Source organism: Podarcis pityusensis (assembly GCF_964106645.2).
Source record: "Podarcis pityusensis genome assembly, chromosome: 1".
Classification (NCBI taxonomy): domain Eukaryota; kingdom Metazoa; phylum Chordata; class Lepidosauria; order Squamata; family Lacertidae; genus Podarcis; species Podarcis pityusensis.
In genome coordinates this window covers 23,303,377-23,325,617 of record NC_138028.1, presented here as the reverse complement: position 1 = coordinate 23,325,617, position 22,241 = coordinate 23,303,377, and the positions used below count along the sequence as shown (strand labels likewise).

Genomic DNA, 22,241 nt, shown 5'->3' with positions numbered 1-22,241 from the left:
GCCATTTGGCATCTAGCTTATATATCCGAGTTTCTAACACTGCCCTAAGGCTACATCCTACACCCACTTATCTGTAAGTAAGTCTCTTTGAATTCAATAGTACTTATTTCTGAGTAGACATGGTTATGATTACACTGGCAGAGTAATATCCAACATTAAGCATACTCAGAAATCAGAAATCAATGAACTTACATAACTTAAGTTGGTTATCACCCCCAGGCTGTAATTCTGTGTGTGTGTAATGGAGTTAGCAATATTGTATGTGAATGAAAAACTTTGTGGGCTTCCTTTCTCAGATAAAATACAGATGGTGACCATTTTGTGCACCTTCAACTGATGGACCACCAATGCTGAGGTCCTTCTGGACTCAGAACAGGGAGGAATGGGGTGGAACATGGGCAGGGCAGAATGTGGTGGGATTGTGCTCACACACACACAGGGGCCAGGAATGGAACCCCCTGCACAAAATGGTTGCTGCCTGTATGTCAAAAGGTTAAGCATTGGATATGGCATGTCCTCAGTTTCTCCTTTCCATTTTCAACTAACCACAGCTTCACATGAAAAACTGTGGTTAGTTTCATAGCCAAAACCAGCAGTTTATTTCTTCTATCTCAGCCAATCCCAGTTTGTCACCAACTATGCAGTCCAAGAGGAAGTTGTAGCCAATCACAGCCAATCCTTAACAAACATGTAGCATGCTTTTTTAAAACACTGGTTTGTTGCAACTGTGCTTTCCATTTGGGGGGGGGCGGGCAGTGAAGCAGCCCTCCTACTCTAGTACTTGTTTCATTTCTTCTAGCAACCCAACAAAACCATTTCTCTGACAGCTTCTCAGTCATAAGAGTTCAGCACCTTCCAGATTTAAACTTCGCCCTATGGTCCAAAACTCTTTGGTGTAAATAAATATATCATATTTCTTAGCTTAACACCCACAAGCAAATTCTGCTGGTATGGTATGTACTCTCAAATAAATACATTTAGGACTTTATGTCAATCACATTGCTTTTTAATCCTTGATAGCCACTGGCAGCAACAACATACCCCATTCTTTAATTGTAGTACACCACCATATCCTGGAACCATGCTTTCCCTTACTCCAAAACATAAACAGAGAAGCTTACTTAAAAGAATGCCTGGAGGGATATCGTAACTAAACGGGCAGCAGTACTGGAATACCACAGAGTGCTTTGCTACAAGAGAAGTGTGGTATCTCAAATATCCTCTAAAAGCCTTTAAAGCCATTGGTATGAGAATCGCTGTTGATGGAAAAGCTCTCAATACCCCTCTGCAGATAGTACTACTAATAACCACAAGCCTGGAATGCTTCACTAAACCAAAGCATACTGGAACTCAAAATATCAAATGCACACAATCAATGAAGATAGGTTTAATGACATATTCGTATCCTCTAATCTTGTCAGCACACTTGGTGTTTTTGGCTTTTTAATCAGTTAACAGACTTGTTTACAAGAAATAAAAGAGCTAGTTGGGGAGGGAGTAACATGTAGATATGAAGATGTAAAAAAATATATGATCAAATGCTATGGAAACCTCATTCAAGCCTTACTCTTTTTTGAGCAGAAAACTGCCTCCTTCTACATAGAGATTCGTAAGTTATATCTTATAATCTTCAGTAGTAACTACTGTACTTCTTGGTTGGTGGCAAGTGTGTAGGACCTTGTGAGTGCACATGTGAAAAGACCAACATAGCTTTAGTAAAGCTTGTTAAGTTGCTTCCAAATGACCAGTTTATTGGACATTAATCCAGATTTATTTGCACATATTTGCAGGAAGGTTAGATAACAATAAATATTTAGTTGTTCATTCATTCCAATTTGTTAAGGTTATATTAAGTTATCCCATTCATTCCAGTGTCGTCACCCCAATCACTTTCCTTATCACAAAAAGTCTGATTTGGGGGGAGCAATGCAATTTGAATTAGCCGGTACATGTTTGAAGGCCAACCAAAAATAATGACAATCTGGAATTTTAAATAATCATGTTAACAGAGGTTTGTGGTTCAACTGAAGTGATAGCTGCAAATGTTTCTTTCCACACTAACATTATTTTTATAGCTTGCAGCTGCCCACTACAAATTATTCATTTCAGTAAAACTTATTTCCAAGTATGTACATATAATTAGAGCCTGTCTGATCCAAACATGCTTATTCAAAAGGAAGTTCCACTTTTACTTCCAAGTTAATTGTATAAGCTTGCAACCTAAGTCTGCTAAACAAAACACGTGGACTGGGAAGTAAATCCCACTGGAAAAAGTGGGACTTACTTCTTCATATACATGCTTAAGGTTCTTCTTTAAAAGTTGTTCCTTCTTATTTTATTATTTATTAAGAATTTTATATAGCTTCTCTTTCAAGAATCCCACGGCTCCCTGTAATACATTCTGAAAGACACTGTACTAAAGACTGAAAGTACTACACCACAAATGTTCACAGTAGCTAACGACCACCTTGCAATTTATAACAGCAAATGCTACATTAACATAGAGGATTTTTTTTTAATTTAAAAAAGGTTATTTTCAGGACTTACAGTTGCATATAACAACACACTCTTAACTATAGGGCTGACAAGCTGTGCAACTGACCAGTCTAATATTGTCAAATATTCCAAAAATGCCACTGTGTAGATGGCAGCTTACATGTAAAAATGTCATTATGGTGAAATTAATCATTATGGCAGCAATCATGGGCAAGCCTAGAAGCATCACACAACTTCTCATATTAGCTCCATGATATAAATACAGGTACATAGTCACCTTTGACCGGACTTAACCGTCCAGGGGTCCTTTATCTTTTACCTTTTTACACAAATCCTTATGTGCATCCTACTTGTGCACAACTGCATTTATGCAGGTCGCTGCAAAATGAATGAATGAATGAACAGGCCTTTCCTTACTTGGAGAAGAAGTGTTTGGATTTGATATCCCACTTTATCACTAGCCAAAGGAGTCTCAAAGCGGCTAACAATCTCCTTTCCCTTCCTCCCCCACAACAAACACCCTGTGAGGTGAGTGGGGCTGAGAGACTTCAGAGAAGTGTGACTAGCCCAAGGTCACCCAGCAGCTGCATGTAGAGGAGCGGGGACACGAACCCGGTTCACCAGATTACGAGTCCACTGCTCTTAACCACTACACCACACAGGCTCTACTGGAGTAGCTCCCACACTGGAGCTACTGCCCTGAAGTTGCTCAGGAGAGGGAAGGCGGCCTTTGATCAACCAGCAGTGCGGGGCAGGAGGCTCCTTCTCCCCATCTCTGCTGCGCATCCACACCCCATCCTGGCACCAGTTTTGCTGGATGCCCTTCTCGGCATTCTCCCTTCCAGCCAACGCCACATGCAGCAGCTCCCCATAGGCAGGCAGGCTCGGGACAGGTTGAACAGTGGCCCCAAGCGATTTCCAGGATGAGTCTCTCTCCCCCCCACACACACACACCCTCCCTATTATACTGGGAAGCTCCACACTTTAAGCGATTTCACTTATGCATGTGGGGGCCTGGAACATAAACCCCATGTTAAGTGGGAGGACACCTGTATAGGCATATTCAAACAGGAACACAGCTATAGGTGGCAATGGCCACAGCATAGTGAACAAAGGATGAGGCTGGAACCAGGGGGCCATAGGCTTAAATCCTCACTCAACCATGAAGCACATCAGACAGTGGTTAGACTAGTCACCTACCCAGCCTTAGTCTAAGCTACCTCACAGGGTTGTTGTCAGAATAAAAGGGCTCCATAAGGTATCATGAGCTTCTTGGAGGAGGGGTGGAATAAACATGAATTAATAATTACCGTTTTACAACAACAGCTCTCTCTCTCTCTTTTGTAAGAAGCTTATATATGAAACCTGTTGATAGTTACCATCTTTGTTGATCCCATACAAAGGTTTTTTAAAATGCATGACCGATATTGGACCAAATCTTTTTAGACTGATCAAATTCCCAATTCCAGTACCCTGCTTACAGAAAGAAAGACTATTTTACGTCATAGCTCAATGCATCAGAATCCCATCAAGGGGTGTTCAGTATTGTATTCTGTTTCCACTGGGACACAGATAGCGCTGTGGTCTTAATCACTGAGCCTCTTGGGCTTGCCGATCGGAAGGTCAGTGGTTCGAATCCGCACGACAGTGGTGAGCTCCTGTTGCTTTGTCCCAGCTTCTGCCAACCTAGCAGTTCAAAAGCACACTAGTGCAAGTGGATAAATAGGTACCGCTGTGGGGGGAACGTAAACAGCGTTTCCGTGCACTTTAGCACTCATCACGGTCCTCTGTATGCCAGAAGCGGTTTAGTCATGCTGGCCACATGACCCGGAAAGCTGTCTGTGTACAAACGCCAGCTCCCTCGGCCTGAAACAAGATGAGCGCTCCATCCCACAGTCACCTTTGACTAAACTTAACCATCCAGGGGTCTTTAACTTAACCTTATGTTTCCACTTTTTATTAGTTAAAGCAAACATTACCCAACACATGAAAGAGGAACAGGTTTATCATTGTTTCCTCATGTTAAGTGAACAACTCATAACTTTCTTTTTATAGGCCCTGGCAGTACAACCTGATAGAAGTTTTTGGTTGTTGTTTTTAGATATTGCTTTCCCCCTACAACTCTTCAATGAATGTATTCCTATTCTAGGGCTCATAAATGTCTGCGTCTATATAATTTTATTGTTCCTCAGTATGAACATTGTCAGATTGTCAATATTAGTTATACTATATCAATATTAGTGATACTATGAGATCAATTTCTCAAACAGGGAAACCATTTAGAGGGCCAGTCAAAATGAGCAGATCCAGCCACAATTTCTCTGTGTGGGGAGTACTGAAATTATGGAAATTGAAGCTAAGGCATGAGCAAACCTTGGCTTCTATGGAGCTGAACAAATAATGAGCCCAGGTTAATACATGACGCTAAAACAAACCATGGTTTAGCTCCTGGTATTGCAGAGGTACCAAAACCAGGGGAGGAGTGAAGTGGCTGTGATTTCCTCCCAGCACACTCACTCATTGATGCTATTGTTACTTGCCAAGCAAGCCACAGATTCTCAGGCCTCCCTGGAAAAGTCCTTTTTGCTAATGCCAAATTATGGAGACACTAATTCTGGTTAAGTGGCAGGAAACTCTACCTGGTGTTCAGATGAGATGCAAGCTTAAAAAGCTTTAGCCAGAAGTCCTTAGACCTCTATTAGATAAAATCACACAGGTGCACGCTGTTTCAGCACCATCGTCAAAGACCTGAAGGCATAAATACTTATACGCAACTCCTTGCATGTATGAAACAAATAAAACGGAAGCATTAGAGCATCTGACCAATAAAATAAACAAACCAGAACCATCAGTTCACACCCTAAGGCTGCTCTTCGAGGCTTAAATTTGAGGCTCGCCTAACACCACAGTATTAACCGCAGGAAATTCCCTGCCAGTTTTCAACCCAAGATACTTCAGACTTTATGCCAGGGGACGATATTAAAGGAGAGAGAGAGATACCGTATAGCATGCACAGACTACCGACATCACTCTGCAGCATCAACACGCAAAAACACAAGGCACCTCAGGTGGCAGGGGACCACCCACAGCCTGGGGGAAGGGGTCACAGAAGTGCCACCCGCCACCCCACTCAATTGAGCACCCAGAGCTTCCTCTGTGGGGAAGGGCAGGACGCCGACGCCGTCCCCTCCGACCTGGGAGCCTCTGCCCTCAGGGGCGCTCATGTGGCCCGGCGGCGGCGGAGGGCCGCATTCTGCACATGCCCAGAGGCGCCCCTCTTGTTGTTGTGCAACCGATAAGGCGGGCTGCCCGCTGCCACGCGAGGGCACCCATCCCCTGACGCACCGCGGCTGCCTACTTGGGGGGAAGCTCTGCCTCCACCGCCCCTGCGCCTTCCACCCTCGCCGGAGGAGGAGCAGGTGGGTCAGGGAGGGGGGTCCGGCCCCGCGGCTTCCTTTCCCCCCGCCCCCCCCCCTCGCAGGGCCGCACCGTTCGCGATGAGCTTGGCCGAGAGCTGCTTGACGAGCTCGGGGATCCTCTCCCACTGGCACTCGGAGCGGCACCTCTCGATCTCGGTCTCCAGCCGCGAACCCCCTTTCTTGGTGGCCATGGCGGCAAGGGGAGGCTGGGCGGCCTCCGGGCGCCGCGGGGGCCGGCCAGGGGTGGGGGCAGGGGGCGCGGCGGCGGCGGCAGCAGCAGTAGCAGCGGGCGCCTTGTCGGCGCGGAACGAGCCCGGCTGCGGCCCCGGAACGGGAACCGGAGGGGGAGCCGAGCGCCGCTCGCTGCAGCGCCACCTGCCGGGCGGCTCGGAGGAACGAGGCGGGGGCGGGGGCGGCGCGGGCGGAGGAGGAGGAGGAGGAAAGGGAGGAGCGGCTCCTTGGGCGGGAAAAACGGGACGGGCGGGAGAAGAGCTCAGTCGCCAGAGCTGCTTGCTGTGCTCGGCTCCTTCTTTCCTCAGGGCTGGGGGAGGCAACTAATATTGACCATCTGACGGTGTTCATATTGAGAAGAAATAAAATTATATAGACACAGATATTTGTAGAGTTGTAGGGGGAAAGCAATACCTACAAACAAACAAACAAACAACTAATAATAATAATAATAATAACTGATGCCTCGGTTCAGTACAGATCCTCCAGCATTTCTCAGATGAATGAATGAATGGTTTATTATTACTGCTAAACAGGCAGCATAGCATTTCTCAGATGAAAATAGGAACATCTTATTCTATTAATTATTATGAGTGCTTCTTTTCTTTAAAAAATGATTAGGGGTACTCTCATTTTCTACTCATATTGAAATACTGCCCTTCAATGAGGCCAAACTTAGATTCACAAAATGTGAATCGTAACAAAGAAAAAACACTGATTAATAATAATACCCCACCCATCTGACTGGGTTGCCTCAGCCACTCTGAGTGCCTTTCAACATATGTAAAAAAATAATTAAACATTAAACAACTTCCCCATGCAGGGGTGTCTTCTAAAGGTTATATAGCTGCTTATCTCCTTGGTTCAGGGGGTTGCCTAACTCCATACCCTCCCAAGATTTCTCCAATGAAAATAGAGACTTCCTAAGGAAAAGCAGGACATTCCGGGATCAAATCAGAAACCGGGACGGCTTCTGTAAATCCGGGACTGTCCCTGGAAAATTGGGGCACCTGGAGGGTTTGTAATGATCACCAGTCTTCCCTTCCTTCTCATGTTACTCTCATTTTTCCCCCAGAGGGGTAGCTGGGGGGGAGTTGAGCCAGCTGGTTGCAGCATCAGAACAAGAGGTTCTCTGGCCAGCTTAAAAGGCTGAAGGTACAAGCCTCAAAGCACCCACCAGAACTGCCCTCGCCCGCCTGATGCCTTCCAGATGCTTGTGGCCACAACCCTCACCTTTATTGGCTGTTGCTGACGCGAGTTGTCGTGCTTTGAAAGGTGGCTTGCTGGTGAAGGCTGCAGTGCGGTAGCCACTGACCTGAGGTCACAGGGACTTACTTAGAAATCATAGAATTATAAAGTTGGAAGGGACCCCTAGGGTCATTTAATCCAACCCCCTGCAATGCAGAAATATCAGCTAAAGTATCCATGGCAGATGGTCATCCAGCCTCTGCTTAAAAACCTCAAAAGGAGGAGCGTCCACAACCTCCTGAGGGAGACTGGTCCCCTGTTGAACAGCTCTTACTGTCAGAAAGTTCTTCCTGGTCTCCTTTCTTGCAACTTGAATCCATTGATCTGGGTCCTACTCTCCAGGGCAGGAGAAAAGAAGCTTGCTCCATCTTCCATGTGAACGCCCTTGAGATATTGGAAGATGGCTATCATATCTCCTCTTTTTCAGGCTAAACATACCCAGCTCCCTCAACCGCTCCTCATAAGGCTTGCTTTCCAGACCCTTGATCATCTTGGTTGCCCTCCTTGGTACACGTTTTAACTTGTCAACATCCTCCTTAAATTGTGGTGTCCAGAATTGGACACAGTGCTCCATATAGGGTAGATATACATGCTGCCTACAGTGGTGTTGCATTAAGGAGAATTCTGGCCATTACAAACCCAATTTTGAATTGGACTGGTATTACACATCCAATAAAAACAAAAATTTGAATGACAAACACCCTGAACTGGTGTTAGCCACAAAGCCCTTGTCCCCATGCAATGGAAGGGGACAGTTATCGTGTCAGGTCATAATCATGCTGTGGCAGAAACAGAGTCCATAAGGTAAAGATTGTACTTCTGGCATAAAACTAATTTTGTTTGCTTGTTTATATATAAACACAATATCCAGGCAATGCCTTCATGGTGGTAAAAAATGGTAACAAAACATCTGCCAAGCTGCTTGTTAATGGTACTCCAAAATCTGCTGCCTGAGGCCTGCATGAGAGTGCCTGGCCACCAAGCTTGATGACTTTAAGAGGACAAATGCATGGAGGAGAGAGCTATCAGAGGCTACTAACCATCATGTCTATGCTCTGGCCCCACAGCTGGAGGCAGCAATGCTTCTGAATATGAGATGCTGGGAACCACAGGAGCGCGGAGTGCTCTGGTGCTTGAATCTTGCTTTTGGGTTTCCCACAGCCATCTGGTTGGCCACCAAAGGATATTGGACTAGATAGGCTACTGGCCTGATTTAGGAGGCTCTGCTTATGTTCTATTTTGTTTTTAACCACAAGGGCATGTTTCCAAGCCCTAGGCAATGTGAGCATGCAGGGGCAGGAGGTTACGCTGTCCCTTTAATAGTTATGTATATAAGGAATTTCAACAGATACAGGGTGTTTTTTAATACAAAGAAAGACCCTCGTATTCCACATTGAGCTACTCTGCCAGATGGATGTGGTTGAGAAATATATACCTAGTAAGTTCTTAGTAAGTCTAGCACAGGCATAGGCAAACTTGGCCCTCCAGATGTTTTGGGACTACAACTCCCACCATCCCTAGCTAACAGGACCAGTGGTCAGGGATTATTGGAATTGTAGACTCAAAACATCTGGAGGGCTGAGTTTGCCTATGCCTGGTCTAGCAGAAGTCTAGTTCAAAAGCAACGATCAGTAATAGGCTGGAGGGTTCTACCCATTCTCCAAAGAAAGGAAGCATTTAAGAGAGGCATCACTTTTCTGCAACACTACCCTACTCTACTTCCAGTTCACACTGGAACTGGGATCCAAAGCTGCAAAATCATGTGTGTACACATATCTCTCAAAGACGAATAGGCTGCCCTGCACATGCACAATTGCCTTGATGTTGTGTTCTGTCTGCCATCTTCTGAGTAAGAACTTTGTTTTTCAGTTTTACAGCAGTTTGTCCCTCTAGTCCCTGCAAAAGGAAAATGAAAGAGCCACTTGTGATAAACAGAGAATATTACTGCAATGATCCCTGGGCTTGTCGTATGGATTTAGTTGTGTACAGACATCCAGAGTGGAGAACCCGTGGCCCTTCAGATGGTTGTCTCCAGCTCCCATAAGCCTCAGGCAGCGTAGTTAAAGGTGAGGAGAGCTGAAGTCTAGTAATATATGGAGAGCCACAAGCTCCCCAACCCTGGGGTATGTAGTACAGATGTGTAAAGCTGCTCAGATTGCATGTGTGTTGCACCAAAATCCCACTTCTGCGTAGAATGCAAATGAATAAAAGTTCAAATCAGAAGTGTATCCATTCAAAACCAGAAGCCACTGAAAATAAGGAAGCATAGCTATACTAGCATGTGCTCTCTTGTGTTTAAGATTGCAGTCTTACCAACTAATGTTCCTTGCATTTTCTTGGGCTGCGGAAAATATTTGTCTTGGGGTGTGTGTTGCTGCAGGATTTTTTTGGAGGGGGGGTTATCTGAGGACCACCCAGCCAAGCATTTAGCCCAGTCTGGCACTGGCTTGCCCAAGCCGGCAGCGGGATGGGGGCTCCGCAAAACTGCCCCCACATCTGAGTGACCCCGGTGCTTCAGGAGCATTGGATCACCCAGCTGGGGTGGGGGGAGGATTCTACTACACCCCAGTTGAGCAAAACCTGATGCTGCAAAGGTCTTGGGGCTAGCCCAGCTGGGGTTGGGGGAGCCCTCCTGCCCTCCAGCTGAGCAGCAGCCTGGGCCAGCTGCATTGACCCTAGCCTGCAAGGCACTGGGGTGAAAGGGCCTTAGCTCCAGCAGTGATGTAAATCTAACATTTTCCACCCCCAACATCTGGTTCTTAGTTTTAGAAGTGTAAAGAACACTAGTATTTCAGCAAAGTGTACACTACAAAGAATACACTGTTGATAAGTTAACAAATAAACTGATGACACATGTAGTACTTTGTACACAGACAAGTTTATTTTTTGAGGGTAGAACAAATATATTTGAACATATGCACAGTTATGAAATTGTAATAAGCCCTTACTGCTTTTAAAATTTAAATCCACACATAAAACATTTCAGCAAACTTCAAGACTTTATTTTTTGACAAATGCAAGTTTCAACTTTGTTGCTTTTTGAAGTTGATACAACTCATTCAAGACTTGCCAAATAAAGGGAGACCAAATTAAAGACATGTAAAAAGCATGCATCTTTGTTAACATTTACACAAATACTTGTCAACACTGACAATTAAAAGTAAATAATATAAAATCCCTTAATTTGTGTACAGTATTTAGAAACTGTTGAATGGCAGTATCGACTGTAACAGTAATAAAGAATCCAAGAAAGATTAACACAGCTTAATGTGTGATATATATGTAACCCTGGGGATTGGGATGCTGGAGGAGGAAAAACACATAAATTTTTCTTTCATCAAAATAATTCTAAAGGAGCCTATGTTCCACTGTACACAATAAGTTAGCAAGTTCTAGCCCAGCTAGAATGAAACAATCCCAACATTTTAAAACTACTGTTAATTGTTTGCATATAAACCATATAAATATTACACTTTGGGAAGATGTCTGAATAAAAGCCTTTATTGTATATATTATATTTGCATGAAACAAAGAAAAAACCTATTATATATCTAATAAGAACCTGTAAATTAATAATTAAAATTAAAATTCTATCATGGTACAAAGTTTGCATATTTAAAAAAAGATATTCTATGGATAGATATGTTTCTATCATAGTTCCCAAAATGTTATATATTAACAACTTCACAAATAGAAAGAGATAACGTACGAAGGAAATATACATTTAAAATATCAGTACTGTAGAGTGTTAAAGTTTACAAAACAAGCAGGTTCTTTGTGAAAACCACAAAGATCTTGCTTATTTGATCTACAGTTAAATGTTTAAAAATAGTTATCTCCTTAAGCAAAGCAAAAGCTTGTGCTTCACAATGCAATCCTCTGTCAACAGCTTCCAGCTTACTCAGTACTTCAGATGCACCTTGTTCTATTTTCTTCCCTTTTCCTGATGTGTTTTCCTATATATAGTCACATCCATCAGTTGTACCCACAGTAGCCTCAGCATATGAGAAATTAGTCTCAAGTTTAACACACACCATTAAACACACTTACAGTGCAACCCTAGCCATGCCTACTCAGAAGTAAATCCTACTGAACTCAATGGGGCTTTCTAATAGGTAATTTAGATTAGGATTGCAGACTTCTATAATAGTACTTATATACTGCTTTTCAGGGCAAAGCCCTCCCAAGGCAGCTTACAAAATATAGTTAAGACTGTAAAACAAATGTCCAAGATACAAATAAAGCAATCCAATTACAAAAGCTAAAAACAGCAGTGGTTTAAAGCAGTCAGATGCTCTACTCAGACTGACATAGAAGACTAGTGGAATGCACTTGCTGAATTACCAGAACTCCCATATGCCCCTTTCCTGATGCGACAGAGCGTTCATAAAGTTACATGAGCACATCTGATCATTTTGAAAGGCCAACAGCAAAGGGAAAAATTATTCTTATACCCTGATCCTAGAAACTATCCAACCATGATGATCAAATAGGTCTTCATGCCAAAGCTGCTTTTGTACTCAAAATGGGCAGAGCTGGTTATGGGGAGGAAGCAGCCTGACAATCCCTTTTCCATGTTTCCACAGCATTTTATCGAATTAGGATACCGTATATTGATTTCTTCCTAAATTTAAGGCAGGCATAGTCTATGCATTCACCAAGCAGGTGAATCATGGGTCTACCAACTCAGTCCAGATTCCCATTTCCTCCAGGTTATTGGTGCTAGAGGTGTCCATGTTTTTTTTAGTTGCTTCACCTTGACTTCAGACCTTTACAGTCAAGGATTAATTCAGGTGCCTCTTATCAAGCTAATCTGCTACATAAGGACTACAATCCTGTCACTGGATCAGGGTGTGGGAAGGACCCACACTGATTTCCATGTTACACGTGTACTTTGACTCTACATATGTTTTAATAGGAGATAAGAAGATCGTTCATTTACAGAAAACCCCCACTATTTATCCTACACTGCTTCATTACATTTACCACAATACACTTGGAAATGTGTTGTGGGTTTCAACTGTACATTATACATAAATACAGATACAATAAATAATACACTATCTCCTAGAACAACACAAATAGCATTTGTTAATAAAGGATATTTGGAGAACTCTGACTAATGTTGTGGTAACTATTAGGGAGTTATATCCAAGTGCTTTCAGAAATAAAGGAGTAACAACGCAAAGAAAAGGAAATAAAATTGTTAAGAAACCCATTCATTTTAGAATAAAGAGGGGGGGAATTATGTTCAAGAGTACACACCAAAATTGTGCCTCATGTTACAAATGTAAAAATAAGTTATTTAGAAGTGTCATTATTCTTGGGTGTAACCTTTAAAAATGAAATGTCACAATTTAAGAGACAAGCTCTCTCTCTTATAGTATTAGTTTTCCTTTCAATTCTTATTTTTCTGATTTACCAAATCTATAAAATCTTTAAAATCTATAAAACCATTATGGAACACTATTTACCCTGATCTGCTACACATGCCAAGTAGGTGAACTGTAGCACATACTCTGAAGAACGTACCAGTACAAAACTCTGGAGTTGCTAGGAGCATAAGACAAGCCAATGGTCCAAAGACGTGCCTTTCGGATCAGGCCAATGGCCCATCCAGTCCAAAGTCCTGTTCCTAGTGGCCAACCAAATGCCTCTGGGAAGCCTGCAAGCTGGACACAAGCACAACAGCACTCTGCCCACCTTCAGTTCCCAGCAACTGGCATTCATATTGCCTCTGACAGTGGAGGCAGCATGGCTAGTAGCCACTGATACAGCATTGTATTCCATGGATTTGTCTAACCTGCTCTTAAAGCCATCCAAATTAATTACAGTCAAAATGATGTTTGTGACAGTATCTCAGGAACATACTTATCTCTTATGCTGGTCGTTGGTTAGGGGATATCACTCCCCCCCCCCCCAGCAGTTAGCATTTCCATTGTCACTGCAAGTGTTTTGAGGAAGGGGATTGTACAAGCATCATAAGCATCTAAAGATGTGCTTATAACATCACTGGAAATGTGAAAAATCAATCTCCCAATTATTCTGGGAGAACTTGTACTGATTTTATTTTTTTTAAATGTGCTGGATACATCCCCTTCCATTGTGCAAAGCAAACTTTCTTCCACCACAAAAATAAATATGCTGCAAGCAGTTGCAGCTCTCTCGAGACATGGCTTTTTCATCCTTCCCATTCATTCTACCACTTTAAAATGGCTGAGGCTTCCTCAAGAGATTTCTAAGTGCTCCACCCTGTTTACGCCACCACCCTCACTGTTCTGAAGAGTCTCCCAATCCCATGGAGAAGGTTTGGCCAAACATGCAGTGTCACCCATAGAGGGATGCAGGACAGATGACACGGAATGTGCTATTGGGCTAGTCTGAAGAGGAGTGGCAGTTGTAAGAAGAATTTATATAAATATAAAATATAAAACTGGAGAGACCAATCAATCAAAAAGATTTCTTGGCTTTAAAAACAAAAGCACTTTTAAAGCACTAATTATTCCTAAACTTCTAGAAATATCCCAATGAACATTTAACGTACTTTTTATCCATCTATACATCTTTCAGTTCATGCCTTTTGCATAAGCCTAAAACAGCATATAAGATCTGGCTATGCTGTTTCTAAATATTTGTCATAATTAAGAACTTTATTTAGAAATTTTAGGGACTAATTAGTGCATATCTTTAACATCTAGCAAACAATATGCTTTCATTTATTATATTTTGACAATAGAAAAGGACAGAAAATTCTCAGCAAGTTGAACAAACATGCTTAAAATGGAGCTAACTGGATTACAAATAAGGGTGTCGGAATTGTATTATGTCACCTAACACATCAACCTTTTGTGGCAAACTCTTCTATATTAGTGCCACAATTGACTAGAAAGGGGGTGTTTCCAACTCAGTTTAAATAATCTCTAGTAGCAGGACTGGAAAAGAGCCTTGCCTTAGATCCTGGAGATCTACTACTGCCACTCAGACTGTACTGGGCTGGATGGACTAAGTCAATAAAAAAGGAGATGGAAGTAAATAAAGCCTATTGTTTTGATTTTAGTTCAACTGATTAAACATTCAATTGACTATGCAGGATTATGGATAACACAATCCTATGTATATTTACTCAGCAATGAATCCCACAGAGTTCAAGGGAGCTTACTCCCAGTTAACCATGTAAAGGATTTTAGCATAAAAACATTAACTAGTGAAGGACACAAAACCAATTAAGGGGAACAAGCTTTGCACACAGATAACTATCATAACAATTCTGTTTCATGCCACAAATCAACATTATCTTCTATTTTGTAGCAATATAAGCCTTAAGATAAACACAACAGAAAATTATATATTTAGCCATACCAGTATCTGTGTGTTTACACTGCTTACTCTAGTAGAAAAGAAACCCTGATTAATCATATAAAATTTGGGGTTTACATTTTATCCTTGTTTGGTTTATCAGGTAGGATCCAGATTTGCCCAGAACAGAATTCTCCCAAAGGCAGATGGAAAATGTCATTTATTTCCCCTTTTCCTTGCAACGCCCCCGCCCTGCCTGGTTCCTCAAAATCACATCTTCCCTGCTTCCTCCATGTAATAGTGTATATGGATTGTTTTTATGTATACCTGATACAAATATTTTCTCTGTAAATATATTATAACATTTTTTCTTGAAATGAAAACAAAGAAAAACAAAGTTTTCTAGCTTCACTGGAGGAGTTTACTAAAATAATATTGCACCAACCTTACTGGTGTCCTGGAGAATCAATTAACAAATTAGTCAGAGAAGGGAGTCATCCACAGCCCTGCCCCCAGTTCTGTTGCACTGCGGACAGGAAACAATATCCATTTGCCTGAAAGACTGAACACTAAACAGGATTAAGCCATAAGAAATTATTTGCTTCACGCTTTTAGTATTTTTTTTCTATCAACTTAAAGTAATAACATTTTATTTAATTAATTGTCCGATGCAAGTAACAATACCATAAAAGCATTTATGGCAACACAACTGCATCTGTACCACTTAATCTCTAATCAATATTATTATACTACTTTCTCTACTTAGCATATTATACCTATTTCAAAATGTAACCAATAAAATTATATAGTGTACACATTCAAAATTTTGAAAACATATCTGTTTGAACAAAAACATAATGAAAGTTGTGCTCTGCACCCACTTATGCTTTTATCAGATAAAATCCGCTCCCAAGAGTACAAAAATGTTCACGATCTTTCTTGATAGCTGCCTGTGCAAGAGAACAATGGAAATACAAACTCCCCTTTTTCCTGAGAAATTAAATCATTATTTTACTCTGCACATTTTATGAAGTCCTACCAAATATCAATGAAACTATTCTAATATAAAACACCATTTATTTGGATTTCTCCAAAAGGGACTAGATTTTTTTAAAATAATTATTTTAAACTATATATAAATTTAAACTAGGGCTCATCGCATTGCAATTTAATCTGCTGAGCCACTAGGATTTTATTTTAAAAGTACACATTTTAATCAATCTTAAAAGTGAAATGGAAAATCAAAAGAAGTATAGCAAAACATTTCTGTTTAATTTACTGAACACTAAAACAGCTTTCATCTATTAATTGGTGCTTTTTGCATAATCATGACGCCTTGATTTATTACAGAGAAAATGTTCCATTGTATAGGTCAATACAATGGGGGGGGGGTGTGGGGAGGGAAGGTCATATTCTCAAAGAAAGATTCAGCAAGTGAATCCAAACTAAATGCTGGCATAGTACTGAACAGCTTAACTTAAACTACTACTTTAAGTTATTTGTGCTATCATCACATAAAACTTTAAAATATAAAGATCCGGATAATGTAAACAATAGTTTTCATATTTTCCATCAGCTTAGAAACTCTGTGGCAATTTATCTCAAAGGATTCAATTAAGAGCACAATCCTATGCATATTTACTCAGAATTAGGCCCCAATGAATTCAATGGGGCTTACTTCCAAATAAGTATGCAAAAGACTACAGCCTAAGTAATTCATACAAATAAACTGTGAGAACTTATCAGACTCAAAGATGTGCCACTTCTTTAGCACCAGGGCCATACTGGAAACTTGTAAGTCTTCCAGCTTATCTGCCTTAAAAAATGAAAAAAGAAAGAAAGAAAAGCAGTACAAGCTTCTGTCCCGTCCATGTTTGAATATATAGACTGCAGGCATAATTTAAGTTCCTAAACACAGTGTGGAAGCCAAGGCACATCTGGTGAACAAGCTGTGTTAATTCTGTGCTGTATGGATCTTGGAATTAACAACTCCAAATGTGAACAAACTCAGATTAGGATGTCAAATGATTAAGTCACTTAAGCCACCTCAAGGGACAAAATAATTATGGTTGCAATTATATGATCTTTGCTAGTCAGTTAAGCTTCATTGAACTCAGCAGCTTGTGCTTTTAAGTAAGCATGCATTAACAAACATGCAAAAGATCACACTGCTCATCTGTTGCTAAATTACAAGCCTTCTAGTTTCTATCACTAGATCTGCAAGGCTACTTTTACAACAAGAGCTAGAATCTTAACTTTTCCGTAAATGACAACTTGATTGCAAGAATGCTGACAAGAATCTAGAAAGCCACACAAAAAATACCTCTTGGACCATTTATCTCATTCCTGATGCAAGTGCTACCAATTACACTACAGCAACACAGAAAAATATACTCTTTTCAAGACAGTTTTCCACCAATTTCCATAGGTAAGCCTGCATTAGGTTTCTCAAAACACTGATAATAGATGCAACTTTGTAAACAAGCCATATATATATATATATATATATATATAATTTTTGCATAGGATTTGGATCTAGTTTATTTTACAATGCAGCAAGGTGTTTTTACAAACGACCAGATGTTCTCTGATCATGCAAATAAACTGCCCCAAAGAATTCACAATGGGACTACTCAATAACTTTTTGCAAGACTGGAGCACAGGTGCTGTAGAAGTGCTCTGCATATGTTGAGAAATTATGCTTCACAATTAAAAATATTACCATTTTAAATGCATCAGTAAGTCATATTTATGATTCCAAATATATTACAGCTACGGTAGGAAATCTTACCGTATTACAAACACAGTGTACAAATGTGAAGCACAGTGTTTGATAGAATATCCCTTTAGTTTTCCCAGTGCATATATGGTTTAAAGTCAAAACATGCCCCAACATGAGAGGAGGCAAAATCTGAAGAGTATTGCGTATAGGTATGGAAATCATGGCAAGAAAACAAAAGCTTAATATTGCAAAGCAGAATGATGTAATAAGTTCATAATTCTCACTGAAGTTACTAGAGCATCTCCAAGTTACACAGCATCTCCAAAAGGCATTTTTCACTTTGTTCAGCTACTCACCAAATGCAATTATAGGTGTACCAAATCATGCGTAAGCATTACGTATCATTAAAACCTCTAATATTATGCTACAACTAGATAGCACACTGTCAGATATATCACAGCATGCTTAATTTTTGGACCCACACATGATAGCAGGAATATAGAATTTGCAATTAAGAGAAAATCATTTTTATATTTAGCAACGAGGCATAAATATATAAGATAAACCTATTTGTTCAGAAAATCTTGACATGTTTTTAGCACTGAATGCTAAGAAAACAGTAAGTTCCTTTTATAAGTACTGTATTAGAAGCTATTAAAAAACCCCAAAAGTCGTTGAAAATAGAAAATAGGAAATGGCCAAAATCTACAGAAGAAGTAATCACAAAGTTCTGCATACTAGTTGCCAAGCCCTGAACAGCAAAAATGTTGCCTGTGTATTGTGCAAGGATTTGTGCATCCATTTCACATGCTGAAAATTATCTTTGGATGTGACTTGATTTTCCTTATGCAGGAAACCTGCATAAGGACAAAAGCTGCTGCATATGGGGAAGCCACTATTTTTTATCCTGGCCATTATGTTTCAAGACTCTTAAAATCATACTGTCATCTTTCTAATATACAGAAATTTCCAAAGAAAACCAGCCTTAATTAAGATGTCTGCATGAATCCTGGACAGTCACTGCTAGTAAATGGAGTTCTGAGAGCTTATGAAACTATATTTCCTTAACTAGCAATGAGAAAGCCCATTTTGCATGTCCAGTTACCTCAAAGGACTACAAGGGCTGGATTCAACTAACCCAGTGTGCTTGTAGAAGCCAGTTCTGGGACTCCCGGTAGCACAATTGGGCTTCCCCCCTCTTCTCCTCCCCCCATGTGCCCTGCCCGCTCCTCCCACAAATGTGGAGAGTTGGGAGAACCCCCAGAACAGCACATGGGGGGGGGGGGGGAGAGGGGAGATGGTTCTGTCTGGCAAGCAAAAATTATTGTGCTGGTGGAAAATGTTTTCTTAGTATGATGTTGAACTCCACCCCAAGTTTTGTTCATTAATAGCTTCAACAACTTCAATGCTGGTTATAACCACAGCAGTATTTTAAAATGTCCTATTTCAGACTAGGACTGAAACAAAAGAGTAGAAAATAAAATGTGTGCCTTTAAGTTATGGGCAGAATCCAACAAGTGATCTTGTGCTTACGGAAGGATTTTTGATCCCGCAGAGGCATTTGCTAACAGAAGAGATGAGATTCAATTCTTACTGAGTTCCCCATCTCAGTCTCCAGTGCCCACCCCAAGAATCTGCACCAGAGAGTTGGGGGACACTCCAGAACAGAGTTAATGAATGCCTCCCCTATTTTAGTGGACACCTCCACTGGATCAGAAGTCCTTCCATCAGCAAAAGGGTATCAGTTGGATTTTCCATACACATATAAACACTCTTTTTAAAGGAATGCATATGCCAGCAAATTCTTCATCAGAGCAAATCTCTGTTTTTCAGTCAGAGAATTGGAAGATGCTCTCTGGATTATTGCTGTCTGCAGGAATTGCTGGCTGCAGGGTCTTTGTAGGAGTAGTTTTACCATGCGAATGAGAAGAAGAAGAATGAGAACTTTCACTGGAACTGCTTCGAGTCTCGGTACTTGTACTTGTTTTTTTCATCTTCCTTCTTTTTGCAAGAGGTGCCTTGTCAACATTCTGTAGGCAAAATCCTTCCCTCTTATATTTGTTAAAGGCCTATTTTAAAAGATAAATGCATTTGTGTATATTCAAACTGAAACCAGTTTTTATAGTTGCTTAAATATGAAAGTATTAAGAATATTTCCCCTAAAGAATTGCATTACGGACTTCAAAATATTTTTAGCAAAAAGACTTGATTAAATACCCAACAATTAATATACCATTTAATATTGTTGTAGGCTACAATCCTAGCTTCTAATGTAAATTTACCTATTGTTCCTGGCAGTTTCACAAATGGTAGGTATCCTAAAAGCAGAGAGAGAGGTAGGCTTCCATACTACAAGCAACAAGCCTAATTCATTCCACCATTTCTTCCGGAAATACTTATTAGTGTCAGGGGCTGTGCCAAGAGGTCCTAGGCAAACTACATTCTGATGGACTCACACCTTTACATGTCAGACCTAGACCCAGTGCAAATGCAGCTTTAAAGGTTGGGGCAGAGTAAGCATCAGTGATGCTGGAACCTCAGCAGCTATCAAACACAATGTGGTGACACTAAGGCCTTCTGACACCCATTTGAGGGGCTTAGTCCATATCTTGGCTAAATATGAGGCCTGGAGTCAGTTGTAGATTTGGTGACAGAAATGGCTGCTGGGGCATAAGAGTTGACAACTTATTAGCTTTGTGGGAGTTGCACAGGGTTTGGGGGAAGGGTACCATCTTTCTCAAATAATAGTAAGGAATGGAAGAGAATTTGGTTTAGGTTTCAAAAATTAGTTTAAGAAGTACTTTTGAGGAAAAGAACTATAGAAGGTTGGATTTAGAAAATGCTCTTTTCAGCGTACCTTTATCCTTCGTTAATGCAGATTCTGAATCTCAAAAGATGGGTGTCATAATGTTTGTATTATTATTATAATCTTTATAATACTTGTATATTCTATTCTCTTAGCATCTCAAGGCAGCTGCCTACCAGCTCCATCTCGGATGCTGACTGAGACCCTACCTGCCTGCAGACTGTCTCACCAGAGTAGTACATGCTCTGGTTATCTCCTGCTTGCATTACTGCAATGCACTCTATGTGGGGCTACCTTTGAAGGTGACTTGGAAACTACAACTAATCCAAAATGTGGCAGCTAGACTGGTGACTGAGAGTGGCTGCCGAGACCATATAACACCAGTCCTAAAGGATCTTCACAGGCTGCCAGTATGTTTCCAAGCACAATTCAAAGTGTTGGTACTGACTTTTAAAGCCCTAAATGGCCTTGGCCCAGTATAGCTGAAGGAGTGTCTCCACCTCCATCATTCAGAATGGACACTGAGGTCCTCTTCTGAGAGTCTTCTGGTGATTCCCTCACTGTAAGAAGTAAAGTTACAGGGAACCAGGCAGAGGGCCTTCTCAGCAGTGGCGCCCTCCCTATGGAACACCCTCCCATCAAATGTCAGGGAGATAAAGAATTACATAACTTTTAGAAAACATCTTAAGGCAGCCTTGTTCAGCGAAGTTTTTATGTCTGACATTTTATTATTTTATATGTTTTTGCTAGAAGCTACCTAGAGTGGCTGGGGAAACACAGCCAGATGGGCGGGGTATAAACAACAAAATTTATTTAATTTTTATTTACATTTAGTTTGATATATAAATGCAGCCCTGGCTTAAGCCAGAAGAACAAGTGAGCAGATTTTGTAAGGGAGATCATTACCTTCGGGGCAGACAACTATTGGCAGAACCAGAAACAGGACCTGATGTCTCAAAGGTTTTTTCAACAGTAGTTTGAGTGTTAACTCTTCCAATTTACTCCTCCCCCCACACTATTCTCCCAGTTTTACATCACGATCCACATGTTCAAGAACCCCACTGGGACTAACAGAGAAAGCAGGGGTCAAGGTGAAGAATCCTCAGTTTGAGATAAAGCTGTAGACATTTCTGAATGTATATGGAACTAAAGTGCATCCCACTTTAAATGATAGGCTGACAAAAGAAGCACATGGTTTAATGTTTAGAAAGTAAGACTATATGAGCTTACATTAAAGGTTGCTTTGACATAAGAGTGTCCAGCAGCTCCTGAAGATCCTAAATTGTCTGGAGTCATTAACGGGTTGGATGACAGTTGGCTACCATCTTGAAGCCATTCATTGTATCTCAAACTGGTCATTTTAATTCTCTTATTTGGATCCACTGTAAGAAGTCCTAATAGGAATTTATTAGACATTCTTAAATCAATGAACCACAGTTTATAAATGAATATTAAATAAGGAATACCAAACCCATAAACAAAAATGAACTGCTTCAACAATCCAGCTTATAACTTTAAATTTAGAGTTTAGAATCATACAAATCAATCTTGAATATACTCTGAGCATCATTATTAAATAAATAGTTTATAACAGTATTTATTGAGTATTTGTAGAAGTTGCATGGAATCATTTCATAACATCTAGGAAATAAGATTAAATTATCACGACAGCAGCTATCCTGAAGTGTATGAACTCCAAACTTTATTTAACAGGGTGTATAAAAGTAAATGATTAAAATGTATCAGATTTTTAGTTTAAAAAAACTGCAAATACCATGTTTCCCTTACATATAACTTGTTAATATTAAAAAAAGGATATAAGCATGTTAGCTCAAGTCAATATCTAACCTAAATCAATCCCCCTCCCAGAAACAATGAGTTCAAAAAACCTATGTAACAAATAACAAATTTGATCATTTCTCAGATATGAATGTTTATACTCTAGCTACTAGCTCTAGGCATTTTATTTTCACCTGATGAAAACAAAATGCTCTAGTCTTCCCAGTAACTATCAAACCTTGCT

The 22,241-nt window shown here is 40.6% G+C and overlaps 2 protein-coding genes across 4 annotated transcripts in view; both read right to left on the bottom strand.

Annotated features, from left to right (window-relative positions):
* Positions 1-6,164, bottom strand: part of TTC7B (tetratricopeptide repeat domain 7B) — a 105,515-nt gene extending 99,351 nt beyond the window's left edge. For 2 of the 3 annotated variants that reach the window (XM_081017471.1, XM_081017472.1), the window contains exon 1: positions 5,986-6,164. In XM_081017471.1, coding sequence (XP_080873597.1) covers positions 5,986-6,106 — 121 coding nt within the window. In that variant the 5' untranslated portion in view covers positions 6,107-6,164. The remainder of the gene's footprint in view (positions 1-5,985) is intronic. The other variant, XM_081017473.1, reaches the window with a different exon arrangement.
* A 4,089-nt stretch (positions 6,165-10,253) lies between these two features.
* RPS6KA5 (ribosomal protein S6 kinase A5) overlaps positions 10,254-22,241 on the bottom strand; it is a 46,246-nt gene continuing 34,258 nt past the window's right edge. Inside the window, exons 16-17 of the mRNA XM_081022230.1 lie at positions 21,449-21,612; positions 10,254-19,481 (exon numbers count right to left, since the gene is read on the bottom strand). Of these exons, the coding sequence (XP_080878356.1) occupies positions 19,242-19,481; positions 21,449-21,612 (404 nt within the window). The 3' untranslated portion in view covers positions 10,254-19,241. The remainder of the gene's footprint in view (positions 19,482-21,448; positions 21,613-22,241) is intronic.